Source organism: Notolepis coatsorum (assembly GCF_963971535.1).
Source record: "Notolepis coatsorum genome assembly, chromosome: 14".
Classification (NCBI taxonomy): Eukaryota; Metazoa; Chordata; class Actinopteri; order Aulopiformes; family Paralepididae; genus Notolepis; species Notolepis coatsorum.
Genome location: NC_140178.1, coordinates 68,867,272 through 68,893,149, shown reverse-complemented (window position 1 = coordinate 68,893,149; position 25,878 = coordinate 68,867,272). Strand labels below are relative to the sequence as shown.

General features: G+C 41.4%; 1 protein-coding gene across 1 annotated transcript in view; it reads left to right on the top strand.

The window, feature by feature from the left end:
• Positions 1-15,081, top strand: part of LOC311241210 (ras-related C3 botulinum toxin substrate 1-like) — a 30,958-nt gene extending 15,877 nt beyond the window's left edge. The window contains exons 5-6 of the mRNA XM_084329958.1: positions 9,168-9,327; positions 13,269-15,081. Of these exons, the coding sequence (XP_084186084.1) occupies positions 9,168-9,327; positions 13,269-13,399 (291 nt within the window). The 3' untranslated portion in view covers positions 13,400-15,081. The remainder of the gene's footprint in view (positions 1-9,167; positions 9,328-13,268) is intronic.
• Positions 15,082-25,878: the final 10,797 nt, after the last annotated feature.

Genomic DNA, 25,878 nt, shown 5'->3' with positions numbered 1-25,878 from the left:
GTCAGTGATAACGGTGTCATTCTGTGTTCAGGAATCCACTTGAGTAAATTAATTGCCTACAGTCCCCACCCCCCACCGTTGTATAGTTTCACTTTCATTTCTAGAGTAGATTTTACTTCACATGACGCAGAGAAAGACTAGAGAAGAGATGCCATGTTACACAACAATGAGAGGATTTATCACAATTTTGGGTTTAAACACTGTAGCAGCTCGACTGGAGAGGAGCTCAAAGGACCGGTCCAGATCAGCAAAAGTACGTTTGCGTGTTTTTTTTCTTCTCTTTTTCGGATCAGCTGGAAAGTAGCGCAGAAGAAAGTTTGTGTGTGTGCTTGTGTGTGTCTTTCCATTGGTTAACATTATTACGCGAACAAGAAAACGATGAACATTTTCAGCCTATTGTATATGCTGTGTTACAAACATAATGTATCATTCATGGTTGGTTTTGTTTCAATGACACCTGTAGTAAGGGGAGGAGAGGAGGGGAGAAACAGCCGAATGCAGAGTGCACGTTCATTTGTTCCGTCGGCTTGTTCATGCCTTTACAAGATTCAACGTTTTTTTCATCATCTAAATGTGGCAATCCAAGCTTGATATGCAACGTTAAATGAATGACCTTCTGTGTTAAGACTGTTAGTAAGCCAGTGTAAAGTAAAGATATTACATAGATTTGTAAAATGTTCACCTAGTGGTATGTATGAGATGTATTCTTTGATGGCTGCACGTACCGCACCGTGAGCCATGTACTGTAAATTCGCGCGGCGAATACACGTACCGTTACACCCTTACTGCTCGCTTTATATTTGCTTTTTCCACAGCTAGTGGGAGGGTGTTGGGAATTTAAGTTGGAAGGGTAGATGGGCATATAAAGGGTGGGTGGGAACTGAAGGAGAAAGGAGGGGGTTGATTTATTTCTTTATTTTTGTTCTGTTCCTTCTGTCTTATTTTGTGTTTTGTATGATGCATTGAAGACCAGATCACATAGAGGTTTGAAAACATGTTAACTATGCATGATGCTGGTATGAAAAACAATAAAGAAAAAATAAGTTTTATATTGAACAACAATTTATATAAACTTATTTCCCCCCGCCAACTGTTCAAGAACCTACTGAAAATGTCTTAGACACCTTTTTAACTCATTCGCGGCCATTTGATTTCCTCATCCTGTTCTAGCTCGGCCAGGTTTCCATTACATATTTTCACTGTGCGTCACCTTGTTTGTAGAGCTATATCTATATTATAGCTATTAGGGGTGTAACGGTACACAAAAAACACGGTTCGGTACTGTTAGATTTAGGGATGCCCCGATCACGTTTTTTGCCACCGATCACCGATCGTTGTGAGCCATATCGGCCGATACCGATCCGATACCGATCGTTTTTGATTAAAAAGAAATTAAAAATTATTTTATATAAATTATTTTATAAAATATATATATTATATAATTAGACTTGTACTTGTATTATCTGCGAGACATCGCCACCACGCAACAAGTCAAAATGCTCGCTATCTGCAAACAGCTCCACTGTCTGTGTGTACTCTAGTAGCCCAGCTCCAAAAAGGATTCTCCGGCGCTGCAGCGGGACCCTATTGGTAACGTTATGCTTTGGTCATTTCACATTCAGCAAGCCCTCAGCTCGAATACGCATTAAATCAATGTCATAAGACATTGATATCAAGAGCTATCTGACTGTAGCTACTGCTAGCCGGCTAGATGACGTTAAGACAGAACTTTAGTTCAATGGGACATTTCGTTTTGAACAGTAAACTAACGTCAGCTAACGCAAGCTAACGCAAGCTACCGGAGGTATGAACATGGACTACTAGATTTTCTGGATCATTTGTTGATATCAGGAGCTATCGGTAGCTAGCCGGCTAAATACCGTTAGACAATGCCTACTAAACGTGAATAGTTGACTGGGTAATTTTGTTTAAACAGTAACGATAGCTAGGTAGCTAACGTTAGCGCAGGTCGAATGCACTACAGACTCGAGCAGAGGAGCCGCACCTCTTTGTTTACAAACTCTACACGGGGCGGGCGGGGCTAGGGAGGAGGAGCAGTTTGCAGGTCCTGTGCGTCTGAGACAAGCGAGTGAGATATCCACTTGATCAGTTTCCGCGATCGGCGAATATGACTCATTATCGGAATTCCCCGATCGCATATTTATACTGATTATCGGCCGATAACGATCGGTGGCCGATCGATCGGGGCATCCCTAACTTAGATTCTGATCAATCGGCCAGTATCGCGTCTTCTTGTGTTATCACCTCTCCATGGTCCCTCTGCGTTGTGTACTTTTAATGATCCCGACGTCTCATATACTGGCTGTACAATCCTTATCTCTCCCAGTTAGTGCAAACCGCCACCATAATGTTTCACCACCTTTGTAAGAATTCGACACCTTGACAGCATACCTTTCTTGAAAGAGCGTTGTTTATTGATATAAACGGAAGCCTCAGCCCAGATGTTATCAGATTGTATTTTCATTGCTATCGTCTCTGCTGTTATTCAGTCCAATGGTGGCTCAGGCCTTGTCTAGCCAGAACCCTTCTCCCGTTAGCCGAAGCTAATGATGATGTGTCATCCCCCCCCCCACCGGCGAGGGTGAGAGGGATGAGAGTCTCTGATGGTTTCTTCCCTCTTAGTCTCAGTCAGATTGTAGTCTGCCCCTACCCGGAACCACTGTTCGATTTATAGATCTTCGTCATAGCAACGACGGCCCGCCCCCCTTCTGGTTGTCAGGTGCCGCTGCCATGACAACCGCGTTTAACCTTTAGACCCGCATTCTAAATGTTTCATTACTGTTTCATTAAGGATGTCACCCCTCTCCCTCGCTCTATTCAGTGTGCCCTGTGCTGCTGTTATCAATGTTGATGTACTGGGGAATTCAAAACATTCTGCCGGCTGCTAAACATTCTGCTGGCTCCTGCTCTGAACCGCTTCTTCTATCACCGTCTGCTAAGGCAAACACATTTCTGACCTCTCTGACCTGGCACCGTTAGATGCTACCATCTCCCCCCAATCTATACATCACATACATTGAAAAACACCCCAAAACACCAGTTTTCTCTCAGTACGTACCTCGGTTTTGAAGTCACGGTTCGGTTCAGGTTTTCGGTACAGTGGGGGAACGTTTGGCTTTCCATGTTCCACTCGGGGGTGATGTAGTGTGCAGTAACTAATTGTACTTGTAGGGCTGTCAAACGAATATTCTATATTGAAATTAATAATCGACTTGTAAAGAAAAAATATAATAATAATAATTATATTAGATTGTGAAATAAAACAGCCCCCGGTGGGCGGTCGTTAGTGGTTAACACTTTGGTTGCCTAAGGTTAAATTAATGATATACCATAGATTGCCAGCGCTATTTGTCTATGGAGAAAGTCCCCTTCTTTGCAGGGCTATAACTTTTTAAATTCTATTGCTACATTGCCATTATTAGGGCCCATTCAAAGTCCTATATGTATTGTTCATTGTGTAGCAACGTTAAACTTTTTCATTCACATATTCATAGTAAAGTATGGTCTAATGTATAAGTATGTTTTCATCTCTTTCTGCAGCTTTCTCCAGAACGTGATATATAGCCCCAAATGCATTATATTGATGATGAAATACAGTTTGATGGCAATCAGCGCGATATAAAAAATTCCAACTAGACGTACTTCTAGAAGTTACTACACGTCATCTGATGTTGACCGGATGGGCGAGGGGGCGTTTATAATTCCGTGGGCAGCGTTATACCAATCATCTAATGTGGGTCAAATGTTCATCATAGCAGTTAGTGTCGAACACGGTAATATTACACGCTAAAACTCACCCCAGTCTCCGCGGGCCGTTGGGCGATCAGCGTGGGGTAGACAGTTTTCCATTATGGGATGTTGAAATAGTCGGTCCATTTCCAGGTTGTATAATAATATATACGTCCAAATCATGTTGTTTTTTCGAGTTATTTGCAGCGATCGATGTTCACTGTGTGAAGACGGAGTCTCTCTAACATTAGCGAGTGCCCGGACCCCATATGGAGTGAGTCCTACCGGGTTAAAGGTTGACATCCGGTTTCGATCTGCCGATCGGCCACCAGATGGCGGTCTTGAACCGCTAGAGGATTGAGAGGAGATCACACTTGTGTCTCAGGCCAGCGGAGGGACATTATGAATCCGATCGCAGATTTTTGAAATATTGATATAAAGACGACGTCAGCGTTTCCGTTAGCCGGTAATTACCGGTTTTTGACCGGCAAAATCTGTTGAAGTCCGACTTATTTAATATCTCCGGTCTTAATGTCCGGTGAAAATAATTCCCTGAGTCTAAGCACAATTTGATTATTTGAATTGTATTAAAATAGGCTAAAATTAAATAGCCTATGCGATGAACGAAACGATCATTACATTTGTTTCCTCGTTGCTTCTAATAATGACAACGACGTTGTCAGCGAGAGCTTAGTGCTGGGTGTGCGAGTGCATGTGAAGCTGCAGAGCCAGAGAGGCAACGGCACAATGCAGTATTCCATCAGTACTCCAATTCGGCCATTTTCAGCCAATGTTGGGTGGGGGGCGCTGTTGTGCGGTTCCCAGAAAAGAGCCAATAACAGCTGAATGAGCTTCTCTGCAGCGCCATACTCTTTGCAAATAAGTTGTTGCGAGGTGGAGAGAGTCGTCACGCAAACCACGATAATGTTGCCGCCTCTCTGCTTTCTCAGTTCTTCGCTTGATATAATTAATACAAATGTCCAATATAACGGAATTCGTTAGCTCATAAAAATGTGATTATAACAGACTGTTTAGTGTCGGACCGACTGCCCACATACGCGGTCTATTTTAGTTCAAGTCAGCAGCAGCACGGAGTATCGAGGGACTTATTTTATTTGGAATATATTAATTAATGACTGTATACGCAAAAGTAGCCTAGTTTTAAGTAATAATATTATAAATCTACATGCCTTGAGGATGACATTCTTTATTCTAAACTATGACCGGAATTAATCTCATTTGTCCGGTAGATTGAAATCTTGCAGGTCACGGAGACCGACAACAATTTTTTCTAACGGAAACCCTGGACGACGTACAGCGTCCCCCGGCAACTTTAGCATGGCCAGCAAAGACGTCTAAAGACGCCCCCTGGCAGTCAAAGTGTTAACATACCGTTGTATTGGTTCGGTACAGTATGGTACACACTGAAACGGTTCGTACGGATACGTGTACCTTTACACCCCTAATGGGTATGGATACAATACTATGGTCATTTGACAGTAACTATCTTCTGTTCAAGATGCAAAAAAGAATAAATTTTTTCATGAATACGTTCATGCGTTATCCCGTGGTGAATATTAAGTATAGTTTCGGGGTGATACAGGCTAGTTCCTGGGAAACGAGTTACAGGGCGCTACGTGAATTCTACTAAAAGCATTGGCGTTTCGTCCCTGGACACGCTACTATTTCCAAATCAAATGTATATAATAGGTATTATGTTTCATCATGAATGCATGGGAGGGGGGGGTCGTTTCTGATTATTTGATTGTCAGTAACGGCATTCGTTATTACCACAACACACGCCGATCAGCTGGATTGGTATGAAAACCTTGCACGATCAAGCTGAAATTGACGTCAGATAGTCCTTACCTGTGGTCGTGGTATTCCAAAAAGAATATTCCAATTGTTTGATCGCCATCTGGTCCATCTTATGTCCATCTGGTCCACGACATAACCCACCACAACATATGGATCGGGGGTCCCGAAAACGATTCAATGCGATTGAGTGAAGCCCTAGGTTTCCCTGTACTAGAAAAGTGCGCCCGGAGCGGTTTAAACGTAGCACCCAGTCTGGAACAGGGTTTACTGCACTCTCGATACTGCCTACTAGCAGGATCTGGCCGGTACTGCACCCTCAGAGTCCCAGTATGCCTTTTAACTGCAACATACAGGTCCCTGACGGGCGGCTACGTGGCGTAGTGGGCAAGGCGCTCGCCACGAATGCGGAGACGCTGGGCTCGCCTGTTCGAGCCCAGCGCTCCACATTGCTTTCAGTTTAGCTGGTCGTTCATACTAATACACATTGGCCGTATTAGGGGGTGGGAAACTGATGGGTGGGAATCGGGCGTTGTGGACAGCGACTCCTACAGGTCAGTTGGTGCGCCTGCGCAGTAGAATCAGGGAGTGTCGGGGGCAGCGTGAGCCTACCACACGTTACTCCTCGGAAATAGGCTGTCTATTGCCATTCTCTAAGACAAACTCTAACCTTAACCAGCTCCTTAACGGCGCCTAAACTTAACCCTTCTAACCTTAACCAACTCCGAAACAATGCCTAACCTTAACCTTAACCATAACCAACTCCGAAAGAATATTGCCATTCTCTAAGACAAACTCTAACCTTAACCAGCTCCTTAACAGCGCCTAAACTTAACCCTTCTAACCTTAACCAACTCCGAAACAATGCCTAACCATAACCATAACCAACTCCGAAACAATGCTTAAAGTTAACATGCCTAAACTTAACCGGCGAAAGAATGCATGTTAAAAAAAAATGAAGGGAATCGACGTCACCAACGGACCGCAGGATCCACAGCACGGCGGCATACCAGTTGAGCTAAGCGTCGAATGAAAAACATCAGGGATTACGGCTACATAATGCCGCAAGCTCTGCCGCTCCGCTCTGCGGCTGCCGCGGGGCGTGTCGCAGCCAATCAGGGAAAACGCGGAAGCACTCGGCAGCACTCTTCCGCTGGGAATAAAGAATAGGCGGAGGGGACTTGTGCTATGTATGACTTAGTCCACATTGCAGCCGGCTTGTGGGAGGCAAGAAACGGCGTTCGTGACAGGGGAGGGTTGAATTGGATGATACGAAATTGGGATGGGAGAAAATATAGAAAATGGGAGAAAAAGTGGATCAAAAAAAACATACAGGTCCCTGACATTGAATAGGATATTAAAATCGAAAAAAGGGAAAACGATCCAAAAACGTATATATATATATGTTTTTGGCCGTTAACACTTTCAGAGCCCAAAATTAATTCCTTTTTACCCCCTTGAATGCCCAGCACCACTTCAATGTTAACGTTAATATCGCCTAATCTATGTTTTAAATTATGGCTATGTGTCTAATCTGCCCGTCGCTTATCAAAGACTCATTTTCCAGTCAACATTGTCGTAGCAGATTGTTTTTTTTCCGGTTCATTTCCGTTTTCTAGCATTTTGAAAAGCACTTTTCACGGAAAAAAGAAGACATTCCATGATAATCACCCTTTACTTGAATATTCTAAAACGTTGTAATTTTTCAGCCTATTTATGAATAGTTTTCAAATAAACGCTAGATTATCGATAGTATGTGTACGCATGCACGCTCGTGCCGCGAGCTGAAATCGATTCTCCTAGTTCCTGACCGCTCGCACAGTCAAACAGCCATATCGCATAAAAGCTTATATCTCCGTGAAAACGGGTCTGATTATCCTAAGACTGGTAACATAGATTCCTTATCTGAGATCAGATGGTATCCAAATGGATTATTCCAATTCCTGATCGCCATTCGAAAAAATCTATCCTTTTATTGATCCACCGCGTATACTGTAAAAACACAATCCCCGCTGCTCTGAGGCTCCAGAGTGAAGCTGATCGACGCCGGTTGCATGAGTGAGAAGTAAAATGTGGAGTCCAGGTTTTTTTTTCTCATTAATTTTCATTGAGTTCAATCCAAAAGGGTGAATTACCATCTGGGAGACGATAGGGGGTGCTTTTTTCACATCTGAGCGCCTGGGGTGGCTAAATTTCCAACGGTAGACTCTGTTGATGGAATTCAGATCGCTAAAAAAAAAGAGAAAAAACTAATATTCTCGTGATGGGCATTCAACCCGCGGGGGGTAAACCAGAGAAAACTTGGGTTGGGCAATCAAAGTGTTAACACATTGTCCGCCATGCATTGTACCCATCCTTGGGCCCAGTCTGCCAGTGCTGTAACCCTATGGAGATGTTTACCTTCTTTGCAGGGCTATAACTTTTTAAATATTATGGCTATATCGACATTACTATGGCCCATTCAACATCGGGTATCTATCGTTCCGAATGTGGGAACGTTATATTTTTTCATTCATACATTGTCGTGTTAATACCGTTTATAATGGACCTGTCTCAAAACCCTGCCCTCTTTTCTTGATCCTCCAATCAGGATCAAGAAAAGGGGCAGGGTTTGAGATAGGTCTATTCCTTGATCGTCAGTAGCGTCTTTTTTTACTATGGGTTGATGCGTTGATCAGATGGATTGCCGTGAAATGAATAAACAATCGGGCTGAAAATAACGTTAGATTCCTCTTACCGTTCGCCGATGAGACTGGAGGAAAAATATTCCAATTATTTGACGTCGATCTGCTAGATCCATTTCCCATTTGTATGACTCAATAAACGCCGAAATCATATTGATTATTGCATTTCGAAAGCGATTCCAATGCACTCAAGTGTGTATCTAGATCCACGCTACAAGATATTACTGCCGGAGGAATTTCAGAGTGTAACTCGCCCAACATCCACCAGGCGGCGGTATTGAGGCATTGCAATATCAGACAGGGTCCAGCTGCAGCAGCGGAGGGAGGCTGGATGAATTATGAATGCCATGGTGAAAAAATGAAATATTGATCCCAAAAACTAGTTTATTTGTTGTTGGTGCACAACGCATGGTGGGCAATAACAAGTATACATGTTTTTGGCGCACAATGTGTTAACCGTTGGCGCCCAATAACGTATTTATACGTTGTTGGCTCTGAATGAGTTAAGAATGCAATAATCTATGAATATGCAAATTGGAAAGAAGCACCCATTGATATTTACCAGGAATTCTAAATCGGCATCTTATATTCTTTCAAGATATATAATACCTACTCAGCTTTCTGTGTATGCTGAAGTTAAAGGCGTCAAGTTAGCACATATTGGCCCAAGATATGTTCAACCTATTCGTGACATCACACATGGCAACTCAGATTTCAGGGAAGTACAGAGAGCTCTTTTTTTCTAGGGGACGAATGTGAAAAAGGGCACTCTGGTGACAAGTTCTGTGCCAATAACAACCTGTGAAAGTCATGGCTCCAAGAGTTGGACAATTGGGCTACTTCAAGATAAAAACTGACAAATGTGTAAGATTTTTTCCCCACTTTATTATTTTCCTGCTTATTGTAATATCTTTGCAGTGGTACCCTGAAGTGAGACACCACTGTCCCAACACTCCCATCATCCTGGTGGGAACAAAACTGGATCTGAGAGATGACAAGGACACCATCGAGAAGCTGAAGGAGAAGAAGCTTGCCCCTATCACCTACCCCCAAGGCCTGGCCATGGCCAAAGAGATTGGTATGTCATACCTAACTGCATTAAGAAATTCTTAAAGGCATCCTGAGTTGTTTCAGCTAGGGCTGGGCGATACGGCCTCTAAATGATATCGCGATATTTTTTGGCCATATATACCGTGATATTTTGACATTTCCTCTAAAGCACTTAAAAATGCTTGATTTAACACTTTGATGCATACAGTCACGCCAATATGATTATTATAATAAGTCCCTGCAACATATGTTTGCATTATTAAACCATGAAGATGCTTTAAAAAATAATTTAATGAAAATTTACTAAGAGTAGTCTACTGACACACTAATAAAAATTATTTACAGGTGGTGTAGTGGGCAAGGCGCTCACCACCAATGCAGGAGACGCTGGGTTCGAGCCCAGCTCTCCGCATTGCTATCAGCTTTGCTGGTCGTTCATACTAACACAATTGGCAGTGTTAGGGGTGGGAAAGCTGATGGGTGGGGATCGGACGTTGTGGACAGCGACTCCTACAGGTCGGTTGGTGCGCCTGCGCAGCAGAATCAGGAAGCGACGAGGGCGGCGTGTCCCTCCCACGCAGACCCCCGCCGCTGAGAGATCGCGTTGTGCAAGTGAAAAGATGCGACGGCTGCTTCCTCGAGTACCGGAGGGGACACGTGATGTAAGGCTTCGTCCACATTGCAGCCGGCTTGTGGGAGGCATGGCCTAACAGCGTTCGAGACAGGGGAGGGTAGAATTGGACGATACGAAATTGGGATGGGAGAAAAAATATAAAATGGGAGAAAAAAGTAGACAAAAAATGTTTTATTTTTACATCTAAGACTATTTATATAAAAACTCTTGGGTGCCTATGACTTTTGCACAGTACTGTGTTTTCTATCCACTTTAGCCAAACACACACATATATATATATATATATATACACACACTGAGAAAATAATAATCGCACACAAAGGGATAATGGCTTATAGCAGACTTAATGATTTTAGAATATTTCAGATAATGAAATTAAATGTTTATATCATCAACTATCCAGTTAGTATTTATACTGTAACGTTTGGCTACTTTATATCATTGAATGTAGAGAGAGCCAGCCCCCACCCCCCCCCCCCCCTGGGTTTTGTAGGTTTGCGTTTTGAGCGTATAAGCTGCCGTAGGTGATGATATCACACTCGAATGTCAACACAGGAAGTTGAACACACGGTGATGCGAACTGGATGCCCGATATGAAGAAATGAATAGCCAATAAATATGAAGTTATGTTTGAACTTCTGTTGTCAAGCCTCATCAATATTACCCCACCCCCTTTCCTCACGAATGGAACTAGTGTCGTGCAGTCTGCTTTGAGCGTTTCCAGGATTAGCAGCTAACGCTAGTTAGCTTAGCCTAGTTATGTGGGATAACTTAGTTAGCAGCTAACGTTAGCCCATTGCTTGCGTAAATTATATTGCATGTCATTAAAGGTCTGTGCCGGTCTGTGTCTAATGAAATTACAATTGCATGTCATTTAACCCATTCTCCGCCAATCACGTGTTAAGGCGGGTTTCTAAGGCGTTTTTGAGATCAATATTTCATATTTTCGTCATGGTATTCATATTTCACCCACGGAGTCTTGGGTGATGCTGTCTGGGCCATCACAACTGCAACGCTTCAATACCGCCACCTGGTGGCCGATCGGCGCGTTGCCAAACCGGAAGTGCCCATTGTAGCTAGGTCCGTCCCCTATTTCCGTCCGGCCACTTGCTTATCGTCCCGGGGCTCAATACAGACACCGTCGATATGGATATTTGCCATAACTCAATAATCAACATGATTTGGACGTGTATTAGTAATATACAAACCGGAAATGGATCGCATCGATCAACATCCCATAATTGGGATCTGTTTGCTCCACTCTCATTGCCCAACGCTACGAGGAGACTGGGGTGAGTTTCAGCGTTTTTCTTTACCATTTTCGATACAAACTGCTCTGATCAATATATCACCCATACTACATAAATCATTTAACGTCGGTCATTGAATTATTCACCCGCAGATGACCAGTCATGACGTTTAGGACCATGTACTAGGGATGGGTACCGAATTCGGTACTTTTGAGGTACCGAACCGAAACACGTCGGTACTACAGAGTATCGAATCAAGTGAGAAACCGATTTTTTTTTTTTTTTTTTTTTTTTTACTTTTTTCTTTTCATGTCAACGTTCACACGCACAATATATGCTTACCTAGGATTTGACTTGATTCAACAACAAAGCAGTCGGAGCAATGACAAGCCGAAAACTGTCGAAATTGTAGTTATTTGAAGTTTGGATTTTTTTTTTTACGACTGAGGTAGGTAAATTAAATTTCGACAGTTTTCGGCTTGTCATTGCTCCGACTGCTTTGTTGTTGAATCAAGTCAAATCGTGCGTGTGAACGTTGACATGAAAAGAAAAAAGTAAAAAAAAAAGAAAAAAAAGTAAAAAAAAAAAAATTAATAAAAATTTTTTTTTTTTATTTTTTTTTAAAGTACCGAAAAAAGGTACCGTTGGGTACCGGTATCGATTCACAGGTACCGGTACCGGTATCGGTTCAAATGTGAAAGGTACCCATCCCTACCATGTACAGTTAAAAAAAATTATATAACGTTGATCGGTATCAAACTGCATTTGATCATCTAATATATGCATTTATGCCTATATCTCACGTTCTATGAAATACTGCAGAAAACGATAAAAACATATTTATACTCTAGACGGTATTTTAGTGTGAATGAAAAAGTAAAACGTTCCTACATCCTGAACGATAGATAATTGATGTTGAATGGGCCATAGTAATGTCAATTTAGCAATACAATTTAAAAAGTTATAGCCCTGCAAAGAAGGTGAACATCTCCATAGACTTATAGCGCTGGCAGAGAGGGTACAATGCCCGGCAGAGAATGGGTTAAGATCCGCGCTGCTCTGTCTATAATGAAATGAGAGGAAAGCTCTGCGCTAAAGCAAGTCTCATCTCAGCCGCGACGTGACAACATATACTCGATGTTCACGATATAGTAATTTACTACATCTCATGTAGAACAAGCCGCGATACATCGAGTATACTCGATATATCGCCCAGCCCTAGTTTCAGCCACTAGACAATGTGGTGTTCACGTAGGAAACCGGTATGAAACTGGTGAAAATGACCAATGTTGTCAAATGTAAATTTTTATGTTAAACTTTAAGTATAAAGAGAGAGTTGAGAGCGAACATTTTCTTTTTGAAAGCCGGAGCAGTGAACCAGAGACTGCCCACTAGCAGCACATTATCCAATCAGGTGCATTCCACGTGGGGAAATGGGAAGTAGGCAGAGAATACATGCACTCACTGCCCAAAGGTTGACGCCTAGAAACGTCCCGAGCACGGCAAGATAAGAGAATACAGACTGAGGGAAGGCTCTCTGCCGATAAAGACACGGCCAGGATGACTGAGAGGGACTGTTTTTTAGGATAATTCTCAGTATGCCTTCAAGGATTTATGTTCTTCGCCTAAACGTGTCCCTCAAAAGGTAAATGCTGAGACATAAGCAGACTATTAAACAATGACTATTATTATTTATTTTTCAAACATTGAGGACAACTGCAGCCAAGCAAACCAGAACTGTTGAACCAGTATGTTGGAAAAAAGGTTTTGGGCTTTTAAACGTTTCCCCTGTTGATCACTGATTGCTTCAACATTTTGGCTTAATCATCTCATAAGAAACCCACATGGATTATTGGCAGACAATCCCCTCTGCAAGAATGAACACACCCACAGACATAACTTACATACATACACGCAGCATCGATCCCAGTAACACAGCTCTGGCCCTGTATTGTATTGCCTTGGTGTAGAACCATGTTTCTGTTACGGTAATAATATCAAGGTGATCATTTCTCATAAATAAATAAGTGTAATTTCTGCAAGTTCTGCCCTGCGTTTCGGTAACACTCTTCCCTGTTCCCTCAGGTGCAGTAAAGTACCTGGAGTGCTCAGCCCTGACCCAGCGCGGCCTCAAGACAGTGTTCGACGAGGCCATCCGGGCCGTCTTGTGCCCCCCGCCCGTCAAGAAGAGGAGGAGGAAGTGCTCTCTGCTCTGAGACCTTCACCGGAGACGATGTTTCGGAAAACGTGACCACCAGTGGTGGTGGCAGTGTGGAGATACACAGGAAAAATACACACACACGCATACATATACTTACTCAAAACGCAATGTACTTCAGACTCTTTTCTTCTGTAACAATGTAGCTACAGTAGTCACACAAACAGTTCCTTTGTAACAATGTAACCGTTAGTTCTTGGAAGAGGATTTCAATGATGAATAGACCCTACTAGTCATTTACACCCACTACGTACATATACACACATTACACAGCTATCAATTTCCTGAGGCCTTTTAAAAATGGATGGGAACTTTTGTAAAAATGGACCGTGGAATGTTTCCAATTTCATGTTCTTCCACCAGTAGTCCATCTTGTTTGTTTACAGTCTTGGAGTGTGTGTGAGGGGGGGGGGGGGGGTTGAGAGATGTTGCCAAATGCATTCTGCAGATATTAGAAGCTGTATTTAAGCTGACATTAAAGCCTCTGCAGCATCTTCTCACACTCTTACATCTTTGAAGTGCAGCGAACACGTTTGGCGTTGTGCACTGCAGACGGTGGTTCAGCTACATGGTTATGATGGCGTGTTAGAGTTAATTTACTATTTGTGAGGGCAGTCATTTCGTGTTACACTTTGTAAATGAGGAACTTGAAGTGAACATCTGGGAAGTTCTTTTTGCCTCAAAGTATGCTTCATGTACCATGTTCTTTTTACCGGTAGTGCTCATTAGTTTCCATTCCTAGTGCAGTTATTCATGTCGTTAGTCCACTTATATGAAGTGAGGTGGGACCCAGGCTGGGACACATTCAGTTGTCATGTCATTAATAGGGAAAATGAAGCTCTGCTGATGCCAACAATACTATTTTTCATTATGAAAAAGTGATACTCCAGTATTTCGTGGGCTTTGCCTCCTATTGGATGTACCTATTGGAGTGTTTCCCCTTTCCCTTCTATTTAAAATATGTCTCCAGGGGTGTCCGAACTGTTAAGATTGCAAAGATGAAAGCTTTGTGTAAGAGATAGGATTAGGACTGCTTGGGTGTTAGGACTATTTGGGTGGCAAGAGACGAGATAAGATCATATTTGGTCTTTGGGCATTTTTCTGACTTTTTGTGCAGTAATTTCTTTTGTGAGTAAGATGTTTTATTTTTAGTAGCACCACTACTGGCTAAGAAATGTCACTAAGGAGAGCATTTGTACCTGAAGTCATAACAGTAACAAAGCTACTGCCTGTTATGGTGTAGTACAACATATTCATCTTTTGTTATAATCATGTGATTGACTATTTTGTATCATTATTTTTCTTCACACAAGTCACACATCACTCACTGTATTGTTAAACTAACACTATGAATATCCTCTATTGTTTATTACCTCCTACAATTAACGCTACCTTGATCTCCCTACAAGCCTAGCTTTTTGTAATTAATGCTGTTAGCATGTATGTGCAACATATACTGAAGACTAAGATTAGAATTGCTACAGTTATATATATTTTTTGCATATTTACAAATGTATTTGAACTACTAGATCAGGGGTAAAGTACATGATGTTTCTCAACTGTATTGTATTCAGACATCAAGCTGTGCTCCAGTTCAAGCCAATGTTGTGACCCTTTAGTTTTATGGATAAAGCTATTGTCACGTTTTTGAAAAAGCCAATAAATTTGAACAAAACCTGAGTGCATTTTTATTTGGTAGACTGTTTCTACTATAGTTTCCATCGGTCATTCTGTTAATTTACCAAGTGTGGAATGTAGGTGTACAGACTGCAAAGGAGAGCTTGTGGTTAAAGAGAGCTGAGTGTATTCAAGTCTGTAAAACCAAAACCAAAATGTTCATCAAAGATCCGAGCTGCTTTCAAGTTCTGTAGGTAATACCTGACATGGATTACCATTATGCCCCTTTCCAACACTCAAGTAGGTGGTTCAGTCTTGCATTTGGTTTTATTCTGATATGTAGAGAGGGCATAATAGGCCTAGTGGCAACACCAGAGAGACACATGTTGCAAATACAGAAGTACATGGGCATTATTCAATAACAATGCACTCCTGATTGGAAAACGACCTATAAGATTCCCTAGATGGGAAAAGCAGGGCATACACACATTAGGAGATGTTTTCAACAAACAGGGCTTTTGTAGTTATGAGGAAATACACAAAAAAAATTATCTCACCGGTTCCACATGTTATTTTTACGCACAGTTATTGTTATGTTTGAAGGCTCACGGTGTTCCATTAAAGATACCAATTGTACACCACAGATACCACACATTCTTCTATGAAAGAGAGACATCGAGAGGTTTTGTATCAGATTTTTATCATCAATTACTAACGTCCTCGTATGAAACCCTCCACTTAGAATCAGTCTGGAGGAGGGATATACCAGACCTGGAAATAGATTTTGATTGGCAAGAAGCCTGGGCAAATGTTCGACTTGCATCAAGGAACCCGGACCATCAACAAATCAATCTTAACTATATTCATAGGACATACTTGACTCCTATAAGACTGAACAGAATGGGTCTTAAACAAGACTCCAAATGCTCCTTATGTACAAATGGGGACGAGGGGACATTTATGCACATGTACTGGGACTGCCCACCAGTTAGAATATTCTGGAAAGAAGTGACCCAGCAATTATCAAATCTCTTAACTCTGAATATACCTGTACACCCCTCTGTATTACTGCTGAATGATGTTTTTGAGTATGCACCTATACAGCTAAAGAGATTGGTTTTATCTGGTATCACAGTGGCTAAAAAGCTGATAGCATCACGATGGTTTCAACCGGAAAAAATGTGCCGGAAGGTCTGGATTCTTACATATCTCGATGTGATTTATCTAGAAATATCTACAGCAAGAATTTTGGGTCTCTGAATCCAAAATGACAATGTGGTTAGAAGTGGTGGAGAGAATAAAAGCTAGCATATAATGGTAGTGTCTGGTTAGGAGCGAGTGATAATGGATGGATTATTCAATGGGGGGTCCGGGAGGGGGGGTACGAGCTAGAGCATATGTGTGTAGGGTATTAGATAGCAGGTATTAGGGGTATATCCTGTATAAAACAATTAACTAAATGGTGATTTCATTGGATGTGCACTGTTAATTAATGCTTGTATATCTTATCTTGTGTTGTCATGTTTGTTTATGTGTTTGTTTAAAAAATAATAATAAAAGAAAATACAAAAAAAGAAGTACATGGGCAGGAGTGAATTAGTGCATGTCGCTGTAGAGTGCACATCTCAACCAGATACTGGCTATAGTTTTAAATTGAGCTATTCATTCTGCTTGAGTTTGCACTATTACACTGGAAGCAGACTAATGTGATACTAACACCCTGTGATCAAAATGTAATATTAACAAGTTGGCAAGGAGTGTTGGAATACTGGGAAAACCTAGGCACATTCTGAACCATCAATCACTGTATACACTACTGCACGGCACGCTCATTCTGCCATATCTACATTACTGTGGAGGTTTGGGGTAATACCTACAAGAGCACCCTACAGGCGATAATTACCATGCAAAAAAGAGCAATCGGAATAGTGAATGTATGATATTATGAAGACACCAAGGGACTATTTAAAAATCGCACTGAAATTTAGGGATTCAGTGCAATTTAAAACTGCACAAATGGTTTATAAAGCAAGACATAATTTACTACCAGGCAACATCCAAAATATTTTCAGAGAAGGGGGATATAATTTAAGAGGGAGACTTAACTTAAAACAGCCGACTGTACACCACTATAAAAAGCATGTGCATATCTGTCTGTGGGGTGAAGTGGAATAGTGTACCAGAGGAGTTGAAAGAAAGTAAAAATACTGCTAATTTCAAAAGGAAGTACAAATAACATATTCTTGAGAAGTATGCTGTGGATGGTTAACCATGTGTTTTTTAAATCAAATTGATTAGATCAATGTCACATTTTTATTGCTGATTGTTAATGATTATTTGTTTTTTTTGTTTATAACGAAGATCAGTGATACATTTAAGATGATGCACTGGGTTAGGGCATTTAAAAGCTTGTAGCTTCAGCCCTAACCTTTTCGGCCAACTTGTAATTTGATTTGTGTGTTCTTTTGTACATGCTAAATGGCTAGAAATAAACTTAATTCATTCACAACATGTTAAATGTATTTTCACCTGAACGCTTATAACATCACAATTACCTGTCCTATTACTACATAGATGTAGAATGATTATTTCTATGCATTGCTATTTACTATACTGCACATATGTACCAATCCAGTTCACATTGCTTCCAGCATACTATTAAGCATTACATCACGTGCAGGAGTGTGTTATAGGAATTAGATCATGCCTAGGGGTGGTTGTTAGGCCTGACGCGCAAGTGGTGTAATGTCTTTTATACAATGGCCGAATTCACCCAATTTTTTTTTTTTTTTATCCACTTTCTCCCATTTTCTACATTTTCTCCCATCCCAATTTTGTATCATCCAATTCAACCCTCCCCTGTCACGAACGCCGTTTCTTGCCTCCCACAAGCCGGCTGCAATGTGGACTAAGTCATACATAGCACAAGTCCCCTCCGGTACTTGAGGTAACAGCAGTCGCATCTTTTCACCTGCGCAGCTCGATCTCTCAGTGGCGAGGAGTAACGCGTGGGAGGCTCACGCTGCCCCCGACACTTCCTGATTCTACTGCGCAGGCGCACCAACCGACCTGTAAGAGTCGCTGTCCACAACGCCCGATCCCCACCCATCAGTTTCCCACCCCCTAATACGGCCAATGTGTATTAGTATGGACGGCCAGCTAAACTGAAAGCAATGTGGAGCGCTGGGCTCGAACAGGCAAGCCCAGCGTCTCCGTCATTCGTGGCGAGCGCCTTGCCCACTACGCCACGTAGCCGCCCACCCAACCTTATTGCTATAGAATAAACACAGTAATTGAAGCATAATGGAGATTTATTCACAAAACCATCCACATAAAGTAGATCCAATAGTAGACACCAGAGGGAGCTTCACAAACCATGTTAAACCCAGATAGACAGTACTGCTACATCTATACATTTATGACATACCAGATTTACAAATACAGTACTGTTTTTGTAGGGTGATTATGGTTTATTTACATTGAGGTTCTGGGGTCACGTGGAGTGTTATAAGAAATACCCCCACCTACCAATCTCCTACCTACCAACCTCCAATGTACAGCTTCTTCGTCAAATGTATATACTCTTTTTTAGACTTCTTGTATCACAAACAGTACTGTATTTGTAAATCTCATATGTCATAAATGTATAGATGTAGCAGTACTGTCCATCTGTATGTCATATATGTTATGATGCATTGAAAATGGGGGACCCTGATGTAAACAAGACGAAAGTCTTCTCTGGTCTGCATCCCCTTAACAATTGTGTGTATTGAGCCGTACTGTATTTTACCCATTCTGCAATCTGGTAATACAATTATCAATCAATCAAATCGGACAAAAAAAAAACGTCTGCCATTTTTATTTTTTTTTATCTCCGCGATTTTTCTTTTGTTTCACAATGAGTCATGACAAATTAATTATATAATCCATGTGTATGTAACGAACTAACATATTCCAGTTGAGTATCTTTTTTGGAGGATTCGTTCAAAAGCTATTCATACTTCCATTTTCTGTCTATGGCGGATTGATTCAGACAGAAAAAATAAAGTAATTCGGTTGTGGGAGGGATCTGGGGTCAGAGTGTGTTATACTAAACAACAACCGGCAACTTCACTGTTTCAGCCAATCAGAATCAAGAAATTTGCATGCCATTGTATAATTAGAATTATTGTAGTTTGTTGCTTCTCTTTTGTGACATCAGATTCTAGAAGGTAAAAGACACTCAGACATTAACATCATTCTTCTGTATGCACAGTGAAGGAGAAATGGGAGATACTTGTTTATTTTAACAATTTGGGGATTTTTAGTTAATTCACACTAAGTGTTTAGTGTAGGAACGTTATCAAAAATCTAGTAGGTAGATAACACAATCTTATTTAGGAAAAAATATTAAATCATTGACACTTAGTTCAATGAAGATAGTTGAAGATTAATTTAGGTTGCAATTCCAATAGCTGGAAACAATGTTACCCACTGTGACAGACCGGGTTGAGAAACAACTAAATGTAAAGGATTACAGTAAACTCATGACAAACAAATGTTAACTATTCAGTTAGTTACTGTAATAAATTAAAGATACTTTTGCAAAAGTTGGAGAATTATTCAGAAGCATGTTTGAAAAGGGGGAGGATGGATTTTGTTTGTGGATATCACAGATGCCATTAGATACAATAATTGTACAGACCTTGAAATAATGGTTGATGGCTGTAAATGGAAACATCCCCTACTTCCAGAATGACGACATCTGTAAATCTTTACTAGTTATCATAGAATAAATAAATGCAAATTATATAGTTCATTATATATAAGGGCTATGAAAATTATTTGTACCATTTCCCAGAAAATAGCACAGTTGAAGAGGGAGGTTTTTACCTGACTGCTAAAGAAAGACTAACAAAGCTACTGCCTCTATTGTTTATTACCTCCTACAATTAACACTACCTTGATCTCCCTACAAGCCTAGCTTTTTTGTAATGAATGCTGATGGCATGCATGTGCGACAATTATACTGAAGACTAAGGCCCAGTCCACACGATTGCGGGTATTTTTGACACAGTTTTTTTTTTTTATTATTAAAAAAAAAAGACTGTACACACGACTGGTTTAAACTCTGCACCGAGTGATGTATATACATGTAGTACAATGCCAAAGCAGTAGGTGGCGATGTAGTTCAAACATGAAGGCCATTTTCAACCAATCAGATGGGTTGAACGTGTCACTACATGTCCTAACCTTACAGTTTTATCTCCTCTGTGAGATAAAGACTGGTAAAGCACTACAATCGAAAGTGTGAATTTCCGGTGTATGTACTTCCCCTGGAAGCTGCCTCCGAACGGACCAAACTTTTCCCGAATCCTGTCAGCAAACAAGCTAGAACGTCCCGGTCATGTAGTAAATTCTTCAGGCAAAGTCGTTGCAGTGGCTTAAACGAGGAAATATTGTGCACTTCACACGTTTCTATAATTGTTTTGTCGAAACCGGAAAGCCTGTAGCCGGTACTTCCTGTACTTCCGTTTTCACACTTTAGGAGGCATAGCTTTACCAGCCTACTACACTTCCTGCTCAAAAACAGAAACCCACCATCTTTAAATTACCTCGCGTGAACCATTAGCAACATACTGTAACATTTATTTTTCAGCAAGAAACAAAGTGCAATAAAAGTGCAATAAACAAAAAAGGATACATTCACTGTGTGTTCTGCCTCATTTGTTGATGAAACAAAACCAACATGAACACAATTTACGGGAGCATGTCTATGTTCCCCGGGTCCTATGTTCCCCGGGTTCTATGTTCCCCGCTTTTTAAATTTAAATTTTAGACCACCAGCCCTGATTCCAAACTCTAACCTTAACCAGTTCGAAAGAGGGCCTAAGCTTAACCGTTCGAAACGAGGCGGACACTTTGACTGCCTAAAAACGTTTTACAGCGTCATTGCTGGCCATGCTAAAGTTGCCGGGGGACGCTGTACAGCGTCCTTATATCAATATTTCAAAAATCTGGAATCGGATTCATATTCCCCCTCCGCTGGCCTGAGGTCCACCAGCAGGACCCACTGAGCTCTCTGGCGGTTCAGGAGCGCCATCTGGTGGCCGATCGGCGCAACCGCTTAACAGGAAGCGCAGTAGAGGTTTTGCTGGTCGGCCCTATTACTTCCGGCCACTCGGTATAGGTTCCGGCATTCTAGCTCGTCACTCTACATAGCGATCGATTGCCAATAACTCGATAAACAACATGATTTGGACGTATATACCATTATACAAGCTGGAGATGGACCGGGTAATAATATATCCCATAATGATAAAATTTCTACTCGACGATGATCGCCCAACGGCGCGCGGAGACTGGGGTGAGTTTCAGCGTGTAACGTTACCATCTTCGATACTAACTGCTTTTATCAACATTTGACCCACATTAGATGATTGGTATAACGCTGCCCACGGAATTATAAACGCCCCCTCGCCCATCCGGTCAACATCAGATGACGTGTAGTAACTTCTAGAAGTACGTCTAGTTGGAATTTTTTATATCGCGCTGATTGCCATCAAACTGTATTTCATCATCAATATAATGCATTTGGGGCTATATATCACGTTCTGGAGAAAGTTGCAGAAAGAGATGAAAACATACTTATACATTAGACCATACTTTACTATGAATATGTGAATGAAAAAGTTTAACGTTGCTACACAATGAACAATACATATAGGACTTTGAATGGGCCCTAATAATGGCAATGTAGCAATAGAATTTAAAAAGTTATAGCCCTGCAAAGAAGGGGACTTTCTCCATAGACAAATAGCGCTGGCAATCTATGGTATATCATTAATTTAACCCAAGGCAACCAAAGTGTTAATAATTAATAAAATAATAAAAATTTATAAAATGTTCAATCTATTAATCAATCAAAGCGGGGAACATAGAACCCGGGGAACATAGGACCCGGGGAACATAGGGATGATCCCCAATTTACCACCAAGAGCGGAGAGTTTAGTCTCACAAAAAGATCTCTGATGTTGTTAGCTACATGCTAATGTGATTGGCATTTACCATTATAATAGTTAGCATTGAGGCTAGCGTACATTAGTGTAGCTAGTAGAATAAATGGATGAAAACGTTATTTAACAGATTGCAGAATGGGTACAATACAATACGGCTCAATGCAAACAATTGTTTTTTTTTTTTTTTTTTTTTTTATCTTTCTTCCCCTCCTTTTCCCGATTTTTCTCCCATCCCACCCTTCCTGGTTGTTGCGTACTTTCCCCTGCTGTTGGTCCGGGAGACCGGAGACTGTCACATGCTTTCCTCCGACGCATGTGCAGCCTGGGGCAGGCCAACCTGGCCGCGCAGGTTCTCACCGGGGAGAGTGTAGCGTGTGGGACATAGATATGGGAGGCCACACTATCTCTCCTCAGTTCCAACCCTTGCTGAGCAGGCGCCCCGACCGAACTGTAGGGGTCGCTGTCTGCAAACAATTGTTAAGGGGATGTTGTAGTTTGGACTGGGTTCCTTATAACAATAACTTGACAACACATGAGCTTAGTTGGTAGCCGCAGCTACTTGGGACAGCTCTGCTGTAAACACTGGAAATAACCTCGGTTACTACTGTATGTCCACACGCAACCACTGCAACCGGGGTGCACACAAAACTTCACCCTGGGCCCTGTTTCTTGTACCTGGATAACTGAGTTAGCCGGATAACTTTAACTGGATAACTGGGTTAGCCGGACTTTCCGGTTTCATGTACGTGGATTTTCCAAATCACCATGACAACATATCCAAAAGTTTGAGCCTGGTCGAAAGCAGAGTTCAAGTTCAACTTAGCCTGAACCATCGCCACGCCCCCGCAAAGAAGTGACGGCCCGTTTCCTGAAACTATTCCCACAGTCTACGATCTGCATTATACCATTCTGAATTACGTTCTTGTGCTCCATTCTTCCAGAGGGGGCTTTTGAAATGTAAAATAGACCCAAAATGCTGATACTAAATTCACTTTGTCCTAAATAATGCACGTTATATATACCGTGGCGACGGTGGCGCTCGCTCGTGCGATGTACACATTATGTGGTTATTTTAATTGTAACTGGGATTAAGATGTCTGATGAGATGCGCTGTTTGACGGATTTGAGAAATTGAATGAGCCGTTGACGTCACATTAATGAATGAGGATAAAGAGATAAACTTCATTCATAACAAAGGATATTCTAAACACGGGTCTCTCGTTCATTAATGTATAAACAATGAATTTATCCCATCTGGCACAGTGGTCCAGCGGTAGTGCTCAAGCCTGCCAACCCAGCGACTGCGGTTCAAAACCCGGTCTTTCCAATATGATTTTTTTGAATATAATATTAATGATTATACGCCAAAGTAGCCTGGTTTTAAGTTAAAATATTATAAATCTACATGCATTGAGGATGTCATTCTTTATATAGCTCTCAACGTGCACCAAATTGAATTATTCCTATATTGCAAAAAGAAGGAGACGACTAGGGTCTTGAACCCCGGTCGTCTGTGTGAAAGTCAAAAGAACAACCCGTTAGACCACATTGGAGATAAGTTAAAGATTGACTATACATCAATCAATGGGTAAGAGAGCCGTATCGTAATTCTGTATAACAGTTAACTAATTATTTTCGCTAGCAAGATCTCATTTGATTATTCAATCCAGCAGGCAAGTTTAAAGAAATATAATCTGATTGATTGAGGTAATGAGGGACTTAAAATTAGCCTATAGATAACGCATTTAACTTGTCGGCGAGGCGATTGAGCCGTACTGCAATATGTTAATAAAGTTTTAAATCAATTAATCAATCAATGCCGCTAGAGAATCAGGATTTCTGCGATCGACACCTGCTGTCTTCTCAGCTGAGGCGGGCGCGCGCACTGATCCTGAGAATCAAGTCTGGCTTGAGTTAACGAGACTGAATCCACCTTCTTGGAACAGGAAAATCCCGGCTTCAAACATCGGGTTAACTGAAGCTGGATAATGACATCTTGATCGACTTAGTTGAACCACGTACAAGAAAGGACTCCGGTTGTAAAAGAACACGGTTGCAGTGTTCCAAAAACCCGGTTGCGTGTGGACGAACAGTGCAACCGCCCACATTAAGGCTTGGTTACATAACACCCCGCGTTCGTGTGGACAGGGCCTAGATTAGAATTCCTAGTTATATATATTATTTGCATATTTACAAATGTATTTGAACTACTAGAGGACTTTTACCTGACTGTTAGAGCTTACTACCTGGAAAAGGCCCGACAGATGAGGTCCTCTGAGGTGAGGACATGACCACGTTACACTCCCCATATGGATAGATCATAAATAGAAAAATAATGTACAAAGAATGCCCTTCTTGTTGTCATAGTTACCATCATGCTTTTCACTGCGCTAACATTTAATTCATAATATATATATTTTTTAAATGACCTCATACCTTAGGTGATTGACAGAGCAAAACGCTCTTAAAGAGCTTCTTGACCAAGATAGCCCCCAGTGCAGGTGACACGAGTCCACGACTGTCATCAATCGCTTCTTCAGGAGGAAACTCACAGGTATGTGGTACACTACTCTTAATTGTTTAATCTCCGTTTACACCATTGAATGTAAAGCCATAATATAAAGAATATTTGTTTTATCAATCAATCAAACCTCAATCTGTCTGAAGAACTGGGGTCTGCAGAGATTCCTTTGTCCATGGATGTCCCTCTGCCTGACAGCCCTCTACCCATAGATGTGTCTCCATCTGTGGATGTCCCGCTGCTCGCTGTTCACCATCAGAGTCCTCTGCCCAAAGAGGCCTCACTGCCTCTCAAGCTGCTCCCATCAGAGGGCTTACTGCCTCATCCCAAAGCCAGCAGACATGGGACAGGCATCAAAGAAACTGAGGACAACATCGGTTTCCCCTCTCAAAACGTGTAAGTCGCTTTGGATAAAAGAGTCAGCTAAATGTAAATGGTGGATGAGACTCTACCTTAGTCCAGGGCCTACCAAGGTTTCTGGACTGAAGGATGTCCTCCAGCCTACTGATGTCTCAGTATCTTGCCACCTGCTGACTGTAAGCCTAACGCTAGTACAGATCCTTCTGCACTTGTCCTAATGTACTAACTAGGGATGTCCGATATTATCGGCCTACCGATATTGGCATTAAAATGTGATATCGGAAAATATTGGTATCGGTTTTCAAAAATAAAAATACATTTTCTATAACCTTTATTTACCCAGACAAGCAAGTAAGAACAAATTCTGATTTTATTTATTGTCAAAAGTATGCATAATGTTGTGTTAATTCCACAACAAGATATATGTAATGTTAATTACCTGAAATTATTCCGTTTTTTTGGGGGGGGGGGGGGGGGGCTGCATATATCGGTATCGGTTGATATCGGTATCGTAAATTAAGAGTTGGACAATATCGGTATCAGTAAAAAAGCCAATATCGAGCATCCCTAGTACTAACCTACACTGTAGCACTAAACACTTTGATGAACATTGTTACTCAGCTGATAAGAGTTGTGCCCTTCCTGATGACTTGTCGTACAGAACTTGTAAGTCGCTTTGGATAAAAGCGTCAGCTAAATGACTAAATGTAAATGTTCTGCCTACTGATGTCCCTCTACTTGGCCTTTCTGGTGTTGCCTCCATCATATCCAGAAGAATGGCAAAATGGACAAGACTGTAATAAATAAGACAAATTAAAGATACTTTTGAAAAAGTTGGGAGTATTCAGAAGCATGTTTGAAAAGGGGGAAGATGGATTTTGTTTGTAGAGATCACAGATGCAATTAGATACAATAATTTTACAGACCTTGAAATATTGGTTGATGATGGCTGTAAATGGAAACATCCAAATGGAGGGAGCA